This window comes from Canis aureus, chromosome 27, assembly GCF_053574225.1.
Source record: "Canis aureus isolate CA01 chromosome 27, VMU_Caureus_v.1.0, whole genome shotgun sequence".
Classification (NCBI taxonomy): Eukaryota; Metazoa; Chordata; class Mammalia; order Carnivora; family Canidae; genus Canis; species Canis aureus.
In genome coordinates, this window is record NC_135637.1 from 35,465,136 (window position 1) to 35,479,659 (window position 14,524).

Here is a 14,524-nt window from a genome sequence, read left to right on the forward strand (position 1 = left end):
GTCCCACATCGGGCTCCCTGCATGGAGCCTGCTTCTCCCTCTGCCTGTGTCTCTGCCTCTCTCTGTGTGTCTCTCATGAACTAATAAATAAAATTTTTAAAGAAAAGGAAATTGCTACAATTAAAACAGAAAAGACATGACAAGAGGTTCAGAAGGATATTTCACGATGACCACTCAGCAGGATGCGGTAACCATCTTAAATGTGCGTAGGGACAGTGCTTCAAAATTCATGAACCCAAAGGCAGAAAGGGGGAAATAGGCACATTCATGACCACCCTCAAAGATTCAAAGACCTTACTCCGTAACTGGCAGAAAACTGGATGAAAATATCAGCAGGAAGATCCAAACACTACCAACCACCTCGACCGGGGTCGCGCTGACGGAACACTCCACCCAACAACTGCAGAACACACGTCTTCACCAAGATGTAACGTAGCATGTGCTGGGCCAAACACAAGCCTCAATAAATATCTAAATGCTGACATTGTGCAGGTTCCTTCACTGACAGCAGAATTAAGCTGGATTAAAGATATCCACAAAATCAACAAATATTTGATAATTAAGTAATCTACTTCTGAGGAACAACTGGATCAAAGAAGAAATCCTAAGGGAAATAGAAAGTATTATGAACTGAATAAAAATGAAGACACCAAAATCAAAACTAGTGAGATAGACCCACAAAGGCTAGAGAGTTGCCTGGGAACTGACCCCCCCTCTCCCCCCCCCGCAGCCTCACAGCCCAGTGGAGGGCCCGAGCGAACCCACACAAGCACCCAGAACTATGGGCACCGTCAACATGCAGATTCACACTCAGAGGCCCCCACTAAACGTTCCCTAGCGGGCGGCCTTCCCAGCTTCTGAAAGAAGAAGAGTGTTTGAAGAGTAAGAATGCCCAGACAACATTTATGGTACAAAAGAGCAGCGACAAGATGCTGGTATGCAAAACCAGCTCTGTGAGAGAGATACCTATATCTAAAGAAAAGTTGAAAGCAGAAGATTGAAAAAAAAAAAAAAAGCTGTAAAAGAAGTAGTAAAGTCAGAAGAAATCTTGCATGAACCCTATTAGCAATTGGCAAAATTGGCTTTTAGGTGAAAATCTTTTTCAGAGTCACTAAAGTATAAAAGTTCAGTCCCTGGGAAGATTCTAAACTCGTATGTTCCTAAGCCAGCTTCGAAATGCAGAAGCAGGAACGCACAGGATGCAGGCACAGTTGCCAAGACGTGCCTCAGCACCAGGGTCTCCCTGGCCCTTCCAGAGACACCCGGTCACATGCACAGCGCAGGGACTGCACGGCTGCCAGGGCTGCCCGAGTGTGTGCAGGTACAGCCGTGCATCCAGCAACGAGAAGCACTTCCCTCTCACACACATGTGGAATACTTATGTCAACTGGACTGGCCTCCACATTTCAAAGAGCTGATATCATTCAGACCTTATTCTCCGACCACAACGGCATGAAGTTAGAAATTGAAAAATAAAAAATAACTGGGGAGAAAAAAAATCAAACATTTGGGAACATAAAAACGCTGATTGGCTCAGCAGTCAGAGAACAAATAAAACTCAGGTTCCCCCCCACACACACACAAGAATGAAGATGCTGACATCTCCCAACCTGGGCCAACTAGAGGGTTACAGACAGGCCTCCGCTGCCTCTGGGGGACAGATGGCAGAGGACAAGCGTGCTCCATACCTAGTTCAAGTCCGAGCAACAGACCAAGCCCAGAGGACACAGGAGGAAGGAAGGGAAGATCAGAGCAGAAATGATGAAACAGAAAGGGATTTTTTTTTCCTTCTTTTTCTTTTTTTTTTCCTTTCAAACCATAAGCGATAGATATACGATAGAGAACACAGAAAAAGGCTTTTAAAGATCAACAAAGGTAAGACTGATCACAGATAAAACCAGGGCAGTTCTGTAAATACAGCAGAGTCTACGCAGTCATTTCTGTAAATACAGCAGAGTCTACGCAGTCATTTCAAACAATTACAAAAGGGCAGTGTGAAAATACCTTGAAGGTGTTTATGCCCATAGACAAATTCTTTGAAAAAGGCAACTTAACCAAAAAAAAAAAAAAAAAAAAAAAAATCAAGAAACCTCATAAATCAGTCCAAGAAGAAAATCAAGCCTGCCTTGCAGGAAAAAGAACGCCTGCCCCAGTGGGAAAGAATGACCTATGGCCACTCACAAAACAGACCACTGCCAACTTATGCAGAGATCGGGAGAGGAGGGGATGCCTGCCTCAGTTCTGGGGCTCCTGATACCCCAACACCATCAACAGCGGGGTAACCGGGGAGGGGGTGCAATTTAGTTTACAGAGACACAGACAGATGACCCTGAACAACTCCTACTGGCCCCATCACATGGGCATGGACATGCTCTTTTAGGACTATATGGTTGTTTTGATATTATAAAAGCCAAATAATGCAATTCATTAACTGATTTAAGAAAAGCCATGAGTCTGACAGCTCAACGCCTATTCACAATCCAAATTCTTTCCCCACTAGGAGTAGAAGGAGGATCTAATATGATGAGAACCTACCAAAACCTGGCAGCAAACTCGGCCCTTTGTCCCACCCGTAGCACACCCAGGATGCTCGCTACAGCCCCTGCCTCTACTCGGCATGGCCTGGGTTCCTGGCCAGTGCGATCAGCACTTGGACAGCCCCGCAGAGACCTGTCCGGGTACCTCCACGCCCACCCCACATCTCAGTCAGGGACCCCCTCCCACTCTTCCAGGGCTCTATTCAGTGCCTGGCTCTACCGATTTGTGGACCACGATGTCCAGGCCACCAGGGGCACCTGCTGGAGCTGGAGGACTGGAGCCGGGGCCACCGTGCAAATGTGAGAGGGCAAATCCCACGTGTGCCTGTGTGTGAGGGTGTGCATCTGCCCGAAGTCCTCTCCACGCTCATGGACCCGAACAGGGCTGCTGGGAATGAGGACTGATGATCATCACCAACGCTCATCCTTTTCTCTCCTGTGGACTTTGTCCCAAGCCAGGGGTAGCCAGGGGACCTCTGGGTTCTGAGTCCTGAACTCTCTGGAACCCACGTGGGGCCCTGCTTCAGGGTCACCTCCTTCATATTCCATCTCTGTTGTGAATTTGTTAATAGAAAAGGGCTGCTTTCAAGTCCGCTCTCTGCTGATGATCACCGAGAACCCAAGGCAAGTGGAAGAAGAATTTGAATTTCCATAGAGGCCCCTGAACCATGGTCCTCACACACTGGAAGTTGGGTCCAGGGCAGAGAATGCCTTCCACGCCGGTGTTGCCACCTGGGAGGGGCTAAGGTGCCCTGTGCTGCCCACGGGGGCAGGAGTGACTCTGGTCCTGGAGCAGAGGCACAAAGTGGCCTCCCCTGGCAGGAATGAAGAGACGCAGCAGCAGAAGCCTTGATGGCGACCTAATCTTGAGGAGGAAGAGGAGGAGGAGGAGGAGAAGGACAGCGAAGAGAAGGAGGAGGGTCCAACAGGGTCTGTTCATGGTGATGGCAGCTGGAGCCTTGCTGGTTCTCTGCATTACAGAGCATGTCCGTGCCCATGTGGTGGGGTCAGTAAGAGTTGTTCAGGGCCATCTGTCTGTGTCTCCGTAAACTAAATTGCATCCCCGGTTACCCCGCTGTTGATGGTGTTGGGGTATCAGGAGCCCCAGAACTGAGGCAGGCATCCCTTCCTCTCCCGATCTCTGCATACGCTGGCAGGGGTCTGTTTTGTGAGTGGCCATAGGTCACTCTTTCCCTCTGGGCGGGCATTTTCTCTGCAAGGCAGGCTTGCTCGTTCCTGAGAGACACCGGATTGTATCCACAATTTGCTTGGTCTCAGGGCCCTGTAGTCTCCTGCCTACCTGTCCCACAGGTCCTGCTACTGACACTTTAGAGGGCAGGGCTGGGGAGAAAGAGGGCCGTGGACACACAGCGGGACAAGGGGATGCCTGGCCAACCAGCCTTGGGTGTAGTTCGGGGGAGTGTGGTTGGTCCGATTCCCGGCCCAGGCTGGCTGGGGTGGGGGCCTCAATATTACTTAAAGGCCTAAAAATACTGCTGGCTGTAAATCAGCCCCTGCTTCAAGGCCATGGGCCCTGCCCAAGTGTGGGAGGAAGGAGCAGGTCTGCACACCACCTGTGTCTACGACAGCCAAGGCCCAATCCCCTGGAGGCTGGAGGGAAAGCCACCTCTGGAAGGCAGGCGAGTGGCCCAGCCATCACCACGTGCCCCCGAGGCCACGACATCCTGATGAGGGTGGCCAAAGGCTCCCGGTCACTGCCATGGCCCCTGGCCTCACCCATTCTGGATGAGGACCCTCTGGGAAGGATCCCTGGCCACTAGTGGCTCTCACAGCACATGACCTCAGGTGCCAGGAATGTGCACGCGGCGCGGCCGCCATCTGGTTCCCATTACCCACGCTCTGCTGCGGGAAACCTCATCTGCGTCTCTGCTCCCAGCGCCCGCCCGGGAGAGATTGATTTGGGCTCATTAGAGACTGCAGCAGCAGGCTGCGAGGTGAGGCACATCTGTGCCCACGTGGCTCGAGGGCCAGGGCGGGCGGCCGCGTCAGTGGGCCAGCGCGGTGCACTGAGGGCCTCGGGGTGAGGATGCCCGTGGAGGCCCGTGGATGTCGGCCCCTGACGCTTCCTCCCTGGAGGCCTGTGCGCCACCACCTGAGAATCTCCAGGGCCTCTGAGGCCAGCTCTGAACCGGATGTGCCCTCGTCTCCGGGCAACGCAGCCATTCTCAGGGGCCGTGCCCAGTGGCAGGAGCACCGTCCTCCTGCTTTGATGTGCACTGCTGAGCCTGGCCCCTCGCCCGGCGCAACACCGTCCCGTAACCACCACGTCCAGTCCACAATGCCTGGCTCCCCTTCTGCTTTAACTTTCAAATTCATTAATAATCCCCTGTGCTTTAACTTTTCAGTTCATCACTACAGTAAAAGTTCATCTCTGGACTGGAACATGCCTCATAAATTTAAGTCTTAAGTTCCAGCAGCTGTTTCCCAAACAAGCCAGCAGACACCAGGCAGATCTGGACCAGGTTGGCCAGAGGGGACCCTTTCAGGGGTCCTGGGGATACTGCCGACGGGGTGGGGTTCTCAGGGAAGCCACCTGAGTCTTCAGCCTTTACAAGGTCAGGCTGATTCAAGCCACAGCGGGGTGGGGCACTGGACCCCGCAGTGGGAAGTTGGGGGCCCTGCCTGGTCTCCAGCAGGATGGAGGAGCAGGAAGGAGGGGAGCAAGAGAGAACGCCAAGGCCCACCTGGCTGGGCTCGGCACCCAGTGAAGATGTAAAGACCCAGCACTATACTGGCTGTGCCCCCGTCTTAAAGACCACAGCCATCATGATGACAGTCACCCCATCCCTCTAAGGTCCACCGTTCCAAGGCCTTGGGACCCTTCCTCTGGGGTGGAGGCATGAGAAGCTCTGCCCTGCCACAGCTGGGCCTGGCTCCATTTGGACGCCTGTCTAACCCCCTTCCCATGGGGAACAACAGAAGGACAGAGGACGGATGGGTAGTTGGCTTTACTGCAAGTCAGCCATGTACTGGCACGAGCTGATCTGCTGGGAAGGAGCAGTGCGAGGGAAGCATGAATGTGCACCGTGTACCCAAACATCACATGTGACCGCTCCTTCCCTCCTCTGGCTGGCTGGCTGCTCCCCACCCTCAGGTCACTGAGACACTGGCAGCCTCACACCAGGACAGCCGGCAGTTGCACCCCGGCTGCTGCTCGCCACTTGTGCCGGTTTTCACCCCCGTTCTCGGACAGGATCATTCTCTGTCGGATGCCGGCCCCAACTCCAGCTTCCACGTGAAGGGGCTCCTCGCAGGTCTCACTGCACCTGAGCTGTGTCCATCCCTGGGCCTCTATGTGCGTCACTGTTCTCTCTAGCACCTCCTGCCTCGCTCCGACTCAGTTTCCATCTTGCCCAGGACTCCTCACCCACCATGTGAAACGTCTGCCCCAGCTGTCCTCATTCTGTCCCTCTTGCGGGATGACCTGGTGGCGATGCTGCATCCCTGCTAGGCACCGCAGCGTGCCCTGATTTTCTCTGGGGCCGGCTCCTCCCCTCTCCAACCCATGTGCCTACCCAGGGCTTCTTCCTCTGGCTGTGCGGGCCCAGGCTGGCGAGGGTGAGGTGAGGCAGGCTTGCCAGGCTAGGCGACCAGGCTTTACCACCTGGTGAGGGGAGACCCCTTCTTCCTCAGCCTCCTGTCCCCACCACAGCTCCTGCAGAGGAGGGCAGTCCTGTCCTCCAGGACTCCAGCGCTGAGCGTCCAGGTGAGGCCAGGAGGCCAGCCTGCTGCTGCTTCTGCTGGCAATCTCCCCCACGGCCACACGTCTCGCAGTAGGGGCCCTGTTCCCCCACCAGACCTGGGTTTACAGTAGCTTCTACTCGCCAGCCAAGTGGCTAAGTCTCAGCCTTCCAAGGCTTCCTGGTTAATGGGGACTCCTTGGCCACCACAAGACACTGGAATGCACCCAGGCCACCCTCCCGGGGCCAAGAGGCACAGCACATCTCATCCCCTGGTACCTGCACTAGTGTGAGGCCTGGACAGGAGGCTCCCCACCCCCCAAGTCCTCCCGCCAGGCCCCAGACAGGGCTGAGGGTGCAGGCTGGGCCAGTGCATGCTGAGCACCAGCCACAGGCCCAGACCTGGCCCCCAAGTGCTCCGAGAGCCATGTGGGAAAGTCCATGGAGAGCTTATGGGAAGGGTTTCCGCAACGCCCAGCTCCGCCCCGAGGCCTCACACCCCTTCCCCATTGTGGCTGGCAGTGAGGAACCGCTTCCCGGGGGTTGGCTTGCACACTGCCCCGGGGGCGTGACTCCGTGGATTTCTCCACACTGGGTTGGTTTTGGTTGATTAATCAGTTCCTTACTGACCGAATTCCTCTGAGTTTTTGCAAATGGACTTGCCTACTCCCGGACTTTACATGCCTTTTCTCTAGATGGACAAGACGTGACTGCTGTTAACCCAAGGTCTGAGAGAAACCCAAACCATGTGAACGGTTCACAAACGCCCACGCCCCCTTCTTCCTGCGCCGGCCCTGCGGACAGGCTGGCCTGCACCCCGCCTCGCAGTGATTAATTAGCCAGGGATCTGCAACAACTCCTCTTCATGCCTAAATATTGTTTCAGCCTATCAGACTGTTAGTGCAAAGCAGGATAAATGACACCTCGGGTCTGGCGCACTGACCTGCAGGGCCTGCTGCTCATCCAGGCTCCAGACAGCCAGCGCCTTCTCCGCGGAGCCCGAGACGCCCCTGGCCTTCTGGGAGTCAAAGTCAAAGCCCATGACGGGCTCCGTGTGGCAGGCGACGCGGCTGCACACCTTCCGCTCAGAGACGTCCCACAGGGCCACCGATCCGTCCTCATAGCCGGCCAGGAGGAGTGGGCGGGGACTGGAGTCGGCCTGCGGGGACAGCGCAGCAGTCAGCTCCCAAAGGTTCCCGGCACGTTCGCGGGGAGAAGGGGCTCCAGAGAGGGGGCCAGCGGAGTGGCCCGTGTCCTCCAGGGGCGGTAACAGTTCGGAGGCTCTGCGTGCCCCCCTCCCCGGATTGCAGACGCCAGCGCTGCCGGGCTGGCACGGGCCGCTGTTGGGGGGCTCCGAGGACCGAGGCTGCAGGGCACAGGGCCCGAGGTCGCCCAGCGCGGCGCCCCGCCTCCCGCTGCCGTGCCCCTGCTCACCCGGCCGGGTGCTGCTGCGTCTTCCTGCCTCCCTCCTGCAGGCTGAGACTTGCGGCCACCCCTTCGTGAGGCCGGTCACCTGTCTAGAACTGCCAGCCAAAGGAAATCGCGAGCTCCATCTCAATGAAAAATGAACTTTCTGTGCTTTGTCAATGTCGCCGCGGAAGCCCCCCACCCCCCCAGGCCTGGTGAGTCGCCAGGGCGCTGACTGGTGTGAGCCGAGCTCCGCCGGCCCTGAGCTATTGTGATGAATGAGGACGCGGGTCAGAGGGCTGGGCACCCGGGACAGACGCCTCGTTTATCTAGCCCCAGCAACCACTCCAGGGGAGCGCCGCGAGATCCCCTGTCACCCCGGCACCGAGAGCGGCAGCCCCACGCTTGGTGCCCGGTCTCCGGGACAGCGACCCAGGCTGCTTCGGGGGCAAAGCACAGGCCAGCTGATACCTTTTGCTCTTCACTCCTCTCTGCATTTCCTGCTGAGCTGCCTGGGGTTTGTGTCACTCAAGTGTCAGAAATAACTAAGCACATCCCCTCCCCAGTGGATTTTCCAAGAGCCTCGGGGAACTCTGGGCCTGGACCCCAGCCCTGGATGGTCAATGGTAAGAATGGGGTCCTGGGGTGGGGGAGCTGGTCATTGAGGCTATCTCCCAGGTCACCTGCAACTCCCAGGACAGTCCCCTGCTGGCGGCCAGGCTGGCGCTGCGCAGAGTGCCTGGGCCTCACTGGTCGTGGGCTGACAGGAGCCACAGCACCATGGAGGCTCTCCTTGCCCACCTGCTGGAGCTCCTGTTTAGGAACTGTGTGGGTGCTTCCATCTGCCCAGAGGGGCTCCGGGCCCAGACGTAGTGCACATCACACGGAGTGCCTCTCCACAACATTCAAGAGCGCCCAGAGAGAACCTCTGCTCAGCTAAGCAAGGTGACAGGGTTTAGCCAGAAGTCACAGGGCCTGTGTCTCATGAGTGGATACTACTCCCTCTACACACGGAAGCAGGGCTCTCTCTGTGCATCAGAAGGGGAAACTGAGGCTTTAGGGTGTGGTGTACATCACCGGGGCCCTGGTTAGTGATGGGAGCCGGGGGAAGCCTGATGCAGACCAGCACTTTGATCAGAAGGAGGTGGAGGTGCCAGGGGATGGCGAGGACACAGCCACGAAGACCTGCCCACAGCACAGCGAAGCCTCCCAGGCCAGAGCTAGTCTGCTAGCTAGACTTTTTCTGAGGATACTACATGTTCATACAAAGAAAGGCTCCTTAGCTTCACTTGGCCTGTGGCTGCCTGTGCCCATCCTTGGGGCCTCTCCAGGGGGCCCGACGGGGCAAGCAGTCAGGATATGGGTCCTGTGTGTGCCCAGTGCTGGTGGTGCCTGCCCTGGAGGGACCAAGGTTGAGAGCAGTCGAGCGTGGTCACTGCCTCCATCTGGCCTCCCGTGCGAAGCCATGAGTGTCGGTACCTTTCTCTGTGGTCTCTCTAGTTCTGTAATGGGGAAGAGCTCCACTTTGGTATCTTTCAAGTCACCCAATTGGAAATTAGTGTTGTGGTATAAAATGATTTATATTGCTTTTCTCCAGAGATGTACAGGGTGTTTTAAAAGTGGTCAGCACCTCTGCTCAAGCACCTCCTTCCAGACAGCTGTGCCTCTCCAGAAAAGGCCTCCTGCCATGACCCGAACCTGGGATGGTGGGAGCCAGTTGAGAATAGCCTGATGTGCTGTCTACATGCGGACCAGAAACCCATGCCAACCCCCTAGGGCAGACCTGCTGGAGCCCACCCTGGAGGCTAGCTCTGAGGAACCCGCCTAGGACCCACTTGGGTCTGTTCCCCCAGGACAGTGATCTGTCTTGTGGCCTGCCTCCCACCTACCCTGTCTCCACCCAGCCTCCCTCTCACCCTCTGCCCCCAGGGCCCTGCTCCTCTGATCCCCTGGGCACATTCTCCCTCATCTGGGGCTCCTCCCAGTACCAGCACATTGGTTTTGGTCTGTCTCTGTAGCCCGGGTCCACATGATGCCTCTGGTCTCTGGGTTCTGAGCACCTCGGCTGCATGCTACTCATCACCTATCCAAGTGTCACAGGGTGACTGAATCAGGAGTCAGACTGACATGCAGGGCTCATCTCGGTTGCCAAGGGTGACCAACTCCTGAGCTCCAGCCCTGATGGCTGCTGCCCACCCTGTGCTGTGGCCCGTGGCCCCCAGTGACAGCATAGGCAGAGCAGCGGTCTCATGGCCTTAGGCCTTTGGTGATAGGCTAATCCATGGGGTGAGGATCTGAAGTTGCCACAAGGACTTTGTGTCCTCTCCTGTCTCTGGGCGCGCTGGCAGGGACTTTGGCAGGCAGGCCCCGCCTACAGCACCTCCTGGGACCAGCCCTGTGGGGATTGCCCAGCTCACTAGAGGGGACCCAAGGCCCAGGGTCTGGAGCCTGCACTCAGGGCTGCTGTGAGACATATTCCTGACCTTTACAAGTCAGCTGCCTGGAAGAGCAAAACAGGAATATGAGGCACCTGGGTGGCTCGGTGGTTAAGTGTCTGCCTGCCTTCGGGTCAGGCCGTGCCCCCGGGGTCCTGGGATTGAGCCCTGTGTGGAGCTCCCCGATGAGCGGGGAGTCTGCTTCTCCCTCTGCCCTACCTACCCCTACTCGTGTGTGTGCATGTATGTGCTCGCGCGCACGCTCTCAAACTCTAAAAAAAGAGAATACATCTGAATGTTTCACTGAGAATTGTCAGGCTCCTCTGCCACACTCAGATTAATAAATTACAACCCGGACCTTCAGGTTTGGAGAGAAAAAAAGGACATTTCAAATTAATGTCAACTTTTTTTTTTAACAGAATGCTTTGCGTTGGATCTGTATCAACTAACAAAAACTCGATTTGTCCTTCTGTCAACTGTATTAATTACCTTAACAAGTTTGTACATCCCATTTCTACACATTTTTCTGCTGGAATTTTTACATGATTACGCAATGACAGTGTTTCCAGGGAGCAGAGTGTGAGCGGATGCAGCCGTAATGCCCTGCCCGGGAGTGTGAGTGCCACACCACAACCCCAGGCGTCATGGCCTCGGGGCGTTCCCCACCGCAAACCTGCAGGTGCCAGAAGCACGTCATTCAGGCAAGCCTCCTGGAGCCCCCCCAGCTCAGCTCCCTGTGGGCTCCTCTCTGGGACGTGCTGCAGCGGCAGGACACCACAGGAGCAGCTCATCAGAGATTTCCAATTAGAAACAAATTCCAATGGTTAAGAAGCTGCAGTAGGGGAACCAATGGCAAGAAGGTGCAGGTCCCTGGAGGGACAAAAAGCGTGGGGCAAGGTCTCTAGGGTGCCTGGCCCTGTGGGTGCTGTTGGTCTCACAGACATCTCTAAAGTGCCAAGCCCATCTTGTGTAAAGCTCAAACCAGCAGTGCGGCAGGATCCCCTCCTCCTGATCTCAGGCAGCTCAGCGCGGCTTCCAGAAGGTGCTGCTGAACTGCACAGAGCTGGGAAGACGTCTATGAGCAGCACTCCCCAAGGCAGGCACTGGTCAATGACCTAGCCACCACGGTTTCTGCCCAGCAGAGACACTGCCTGGGCTTCTTCCCAGGTGCACACCCCAGACCATTGGCTTTGCTGCCCCAAATACGAGCAGCCCTGAGACACAGAAAGGTACACTTGGAGCATTGCTGACTCGGGTGGCAGGGAGGGGGCTGTGCCTTGAGGAGGGACGGGGCTTGTAATAGAGGCAGGTGGGCAGGCCCAGGAGGACCCCTCTCAAGGTCTCACTCTTGGTCTCAGAGCCGAAACCCATCCTGCCAGGGCTCAGGCATGCGACCCACTCCGCGGTCCCTGGCTTCAGCTGCCAGCCCCAGGAGATGCCCTCCGACCCTCTCTAATCAGAAAGAATAGACTAGAGGGGGAAATGGCTGGGACTCAGAAATGCCAAGTGCGGCCACAGGGAAAGTCCGCATGTTAAGCCCACTCCTGCCTCTGCGGCAAAGAAGTAACAAAAAGTAATCCCAAGCAACGCGGGGCCCAGGCAGGCTTGCCGGGTTAGTCAGCACTTCCCCCCTGGCCAGCCCCGCGCACGGCTGCAGGCTGCGGGCCGCTCACTGCCGAGCAGGACGCCCTCGGTGGGGCGCTGCTCGGCTGACCCGGTCGTCCCTCCGCGCTCGGCTCGGGCAGGGGGCGCCCCGCGGAGGTCAGCAGAAACCGGGCCTGCCCTGGCAGTCTGCAGGAGCGGCAGCGGGAGCAGGAGGGCAGCAGGCGCAGGGACTCCCAGGGCGCTAAGTGTCCTTTGCTGTGACGATAAACCGAGTCCTGAATGGGGCATGATTCACGGCCCGGAAGGTGTGGCTGGCAGGGCGTGGTTGGCGTGCGCTGGGCCTTACCTGCCACAGCTCCAGGCACATGGGCATGCCCGGCTTGGCATCTGCCTCGGGCTTCAGGGTGCACACTGACGTCTTGGATGGCATCTCCAGAATCTGAACCTGACAGTAAGAAAACAAGTTGATTTGGGCCGGCGCCAAGTCGAGCCTGTGCTATACAAACAAGAGACTTTTAAGGCGATTAGCCAAGGCTGCTGCGAGTTTCTGTCTGCTGCCCGCAGGAACCTGGGAGCCGAGCCTCCTAATTAGGCCGCACGGGCTCGTGGGCCCCGGCGCTGCTGGGCGTTGTGAAACTCACACGTCATTTCTGGGTGACCGGCGTGTCCCTCTAACCAGCATCACCACCTGGCAGCCGCCTCCAGCCTCTCCCGATTTCACCTCTCCACTGAGCAGGAGGCTTGCTTGGCACTGACTCAGTTTGCCCATCCTCCTTATCTCTGCCTCCTCCTCTCTCCTGATGTGGGTTTGCATGTGAACAGCTCTGAACCATCTCAGGCACATCAAATGGTTTACAGAGGTGCACAGGGAATACTGGGGGACCGGCAGCAAGCCTAGGAAATGAACCCGGTGTGCACAGAGTTGTTTGGGGCCAGGCCGTTCCCAGCACCCCGCACCTCTCTACTGGGCACCTCTCTACTGGGCACCTCTCTACTGGGCACCTCTCTCCTGGGCACCACGGTGGTGTTTTGTGTCACCTGAATGCAGGGGCAAGCCCTCCAGCACCTAGGCTGGAAGATGTGCCTTTCTGGTGCATGTAGCCAGGTCACACTCAGGCCTGTCCACCTCTTCCCCACGCCATCTGCAGGGGACAGCTGCAGCCATGAGAAGTGAGCATCTGCATCCCCAGTGCTTCATCTCCCTCATCCACCAAGCAGGGACAAGGGCGCCCCCTCCTGTGGTACTTGGAGGTGGAGGGGATCCCGAGCGAGGCAGGGCTACTGCTTCACGTTGGGGAGGCTCCCCTTGAAACTGGCGAGAGGGGCTGTACTGATAACGTCACAACAACGTGCAGCCATCGTGGAGCCACACATCATCCCTTGCCAACAAGAGGACATCCTTTGGTCTGCAGATGAAGAGTCTGAGGTGCAGAGGGGTTGGGGGCGTTAAAGGGACAGGTGGCATGCTGTCTGACGCCCAGTAAACCGGAGGCATGTGGGTCTGAGCCAGGCTGCCCTCATAGCCCACACGAGAGAACCAGCCCAAGGCCTGAGATTAAGCCCTGAGTGTGAGTTCCAGATCGGCTACCTGCACGGTGGGTCTGTCTGAGGGCACACTGAAGGCAGGGTGGAAAGCCAGAGGCACAGCCTGGCACTCTCAGCTACGGGCCTGCGTGGGGGAAGCAGGACTCTCACCAGAGGCTGACAAGGTATCCTGGCATAGAGGAGGGGCTCACAGCAGAGTGCACACACGTGCGTACAAACAGGCACACCTATGTACACACCTGCACATAGGCTCCCCCACCATCTGCTGGGCCTGCAGGATCAGTGTCCATGCTGGCCACCACAGCCCTCGCTGCCCACAAAGGAGACAGAAAAGACCCTAAGTGATGTGTGTGGTTATTACTGTCATGAAACAAGAGGCTGCGAGAAGGAGCCCCTGAACAGCAAAGATGCTCAAGGAGAAGCTCTGACAAAACAAAGAGAAACACAAGAGAGAAGTCACATGATGACCAAGACACAGTGGTACCTAAGTATGGCCCAGAAGTAAGGGGAAAACCCAGGAGAAGGGAGAATGGGCTTTTGGAGCCCTTGGGTCCTTGGCAGTGAGGACTAGCGACTGAGTTACGGGCTTGTGGCTTGAGAGCCGGCTGTAGACGCTGCAGGAAGCCTGTGAGCCCCGGCCAGGGCCTGCTCACCCAGAGGCCTGGTGCTCCACGGGACAGAGAAAGAAATACTCCCTGCAGTGAGGACACTTGGGCACCCAGCCCTGCGCGAGCGCAAAGCAGCACGCTGTCAGCTGTGTGGACGGTCTATGCCTCTGCTGCTTTAGAGCCCACGTAGCCGACCCACATCTGTGCTGTGACAGATGGTGCTGTGACGGGACGGTCTGCATGGCCACGATCGAACTGCCGGGGAGCAGGACACTTGATTTCCTACCTTCTGCACTGCTCTACCACTAGACTTCTGAAAATGAGATTGGTTCTTTTTGTCACATCAGGAGGATGGGTTTGTTTTAAGATGCTGACTGGGGGGGATCCCTGGGTGGCGCAGCGGTTTGGCGCCTGCCTTTGGCCCAGGGCGCGATCCTGGAGACCCGGGATCGAATCCCACATCGGGCTCCCGGTGCATGGAGCCTGCTTCTCCCTCTGCCTATGTCTCTGCCTCTCTCTCTCTCTCTGTGACTATCATAAATAAATAAAAAAAATAAAAAAAAAAAAAAAAAAAAAGATGCTGACTGGGTGGGGGCGTCTGGGTGGCTCAGTTGCCTAAGCAGCCGACTCTTGTTTTGGGCTCAGGTCATGATCTCAGGGTCGTGAGACAGCCCTATGTCGGGCTC

At 56.8% G+C, this 14,524-nt stretch overlaps 1 protein-coding gene across 5 annotated transcripts in view; it reads right to left on the reverse strand.

Annotated features, from left to right (window-relative positions):
- Positions 1-14,524, reverse strand: part of GNB1L (G protein subunit beta 1 like) — a 59,691-nt gene that overhangs the window by 8,504 nt on the left and 36,663 nt on the right. For 4 of the 5 annotated variants that reach the window (XM_077874717.1, XM_077874718.1, XM_077874716.1 and 1 more), the window contains exons 5-6: positions 12,032-12,130; positions 7,182-7,397 (exon numbers count right to left, since the gene is read on the reverse strand). In XM_077874717.1, the coding sequence (XP_077730843.1) occupies positions 7,182-7,397; positions 12,032-12,130 (315 nt within the window). The remainder of the gene's footprint in view (positions 1-7,181; positions 7,398-12,031; positions 12,131-14,524) is intronic. The other variant, XM_077874719.1, reaches the window with a different exon arrangement.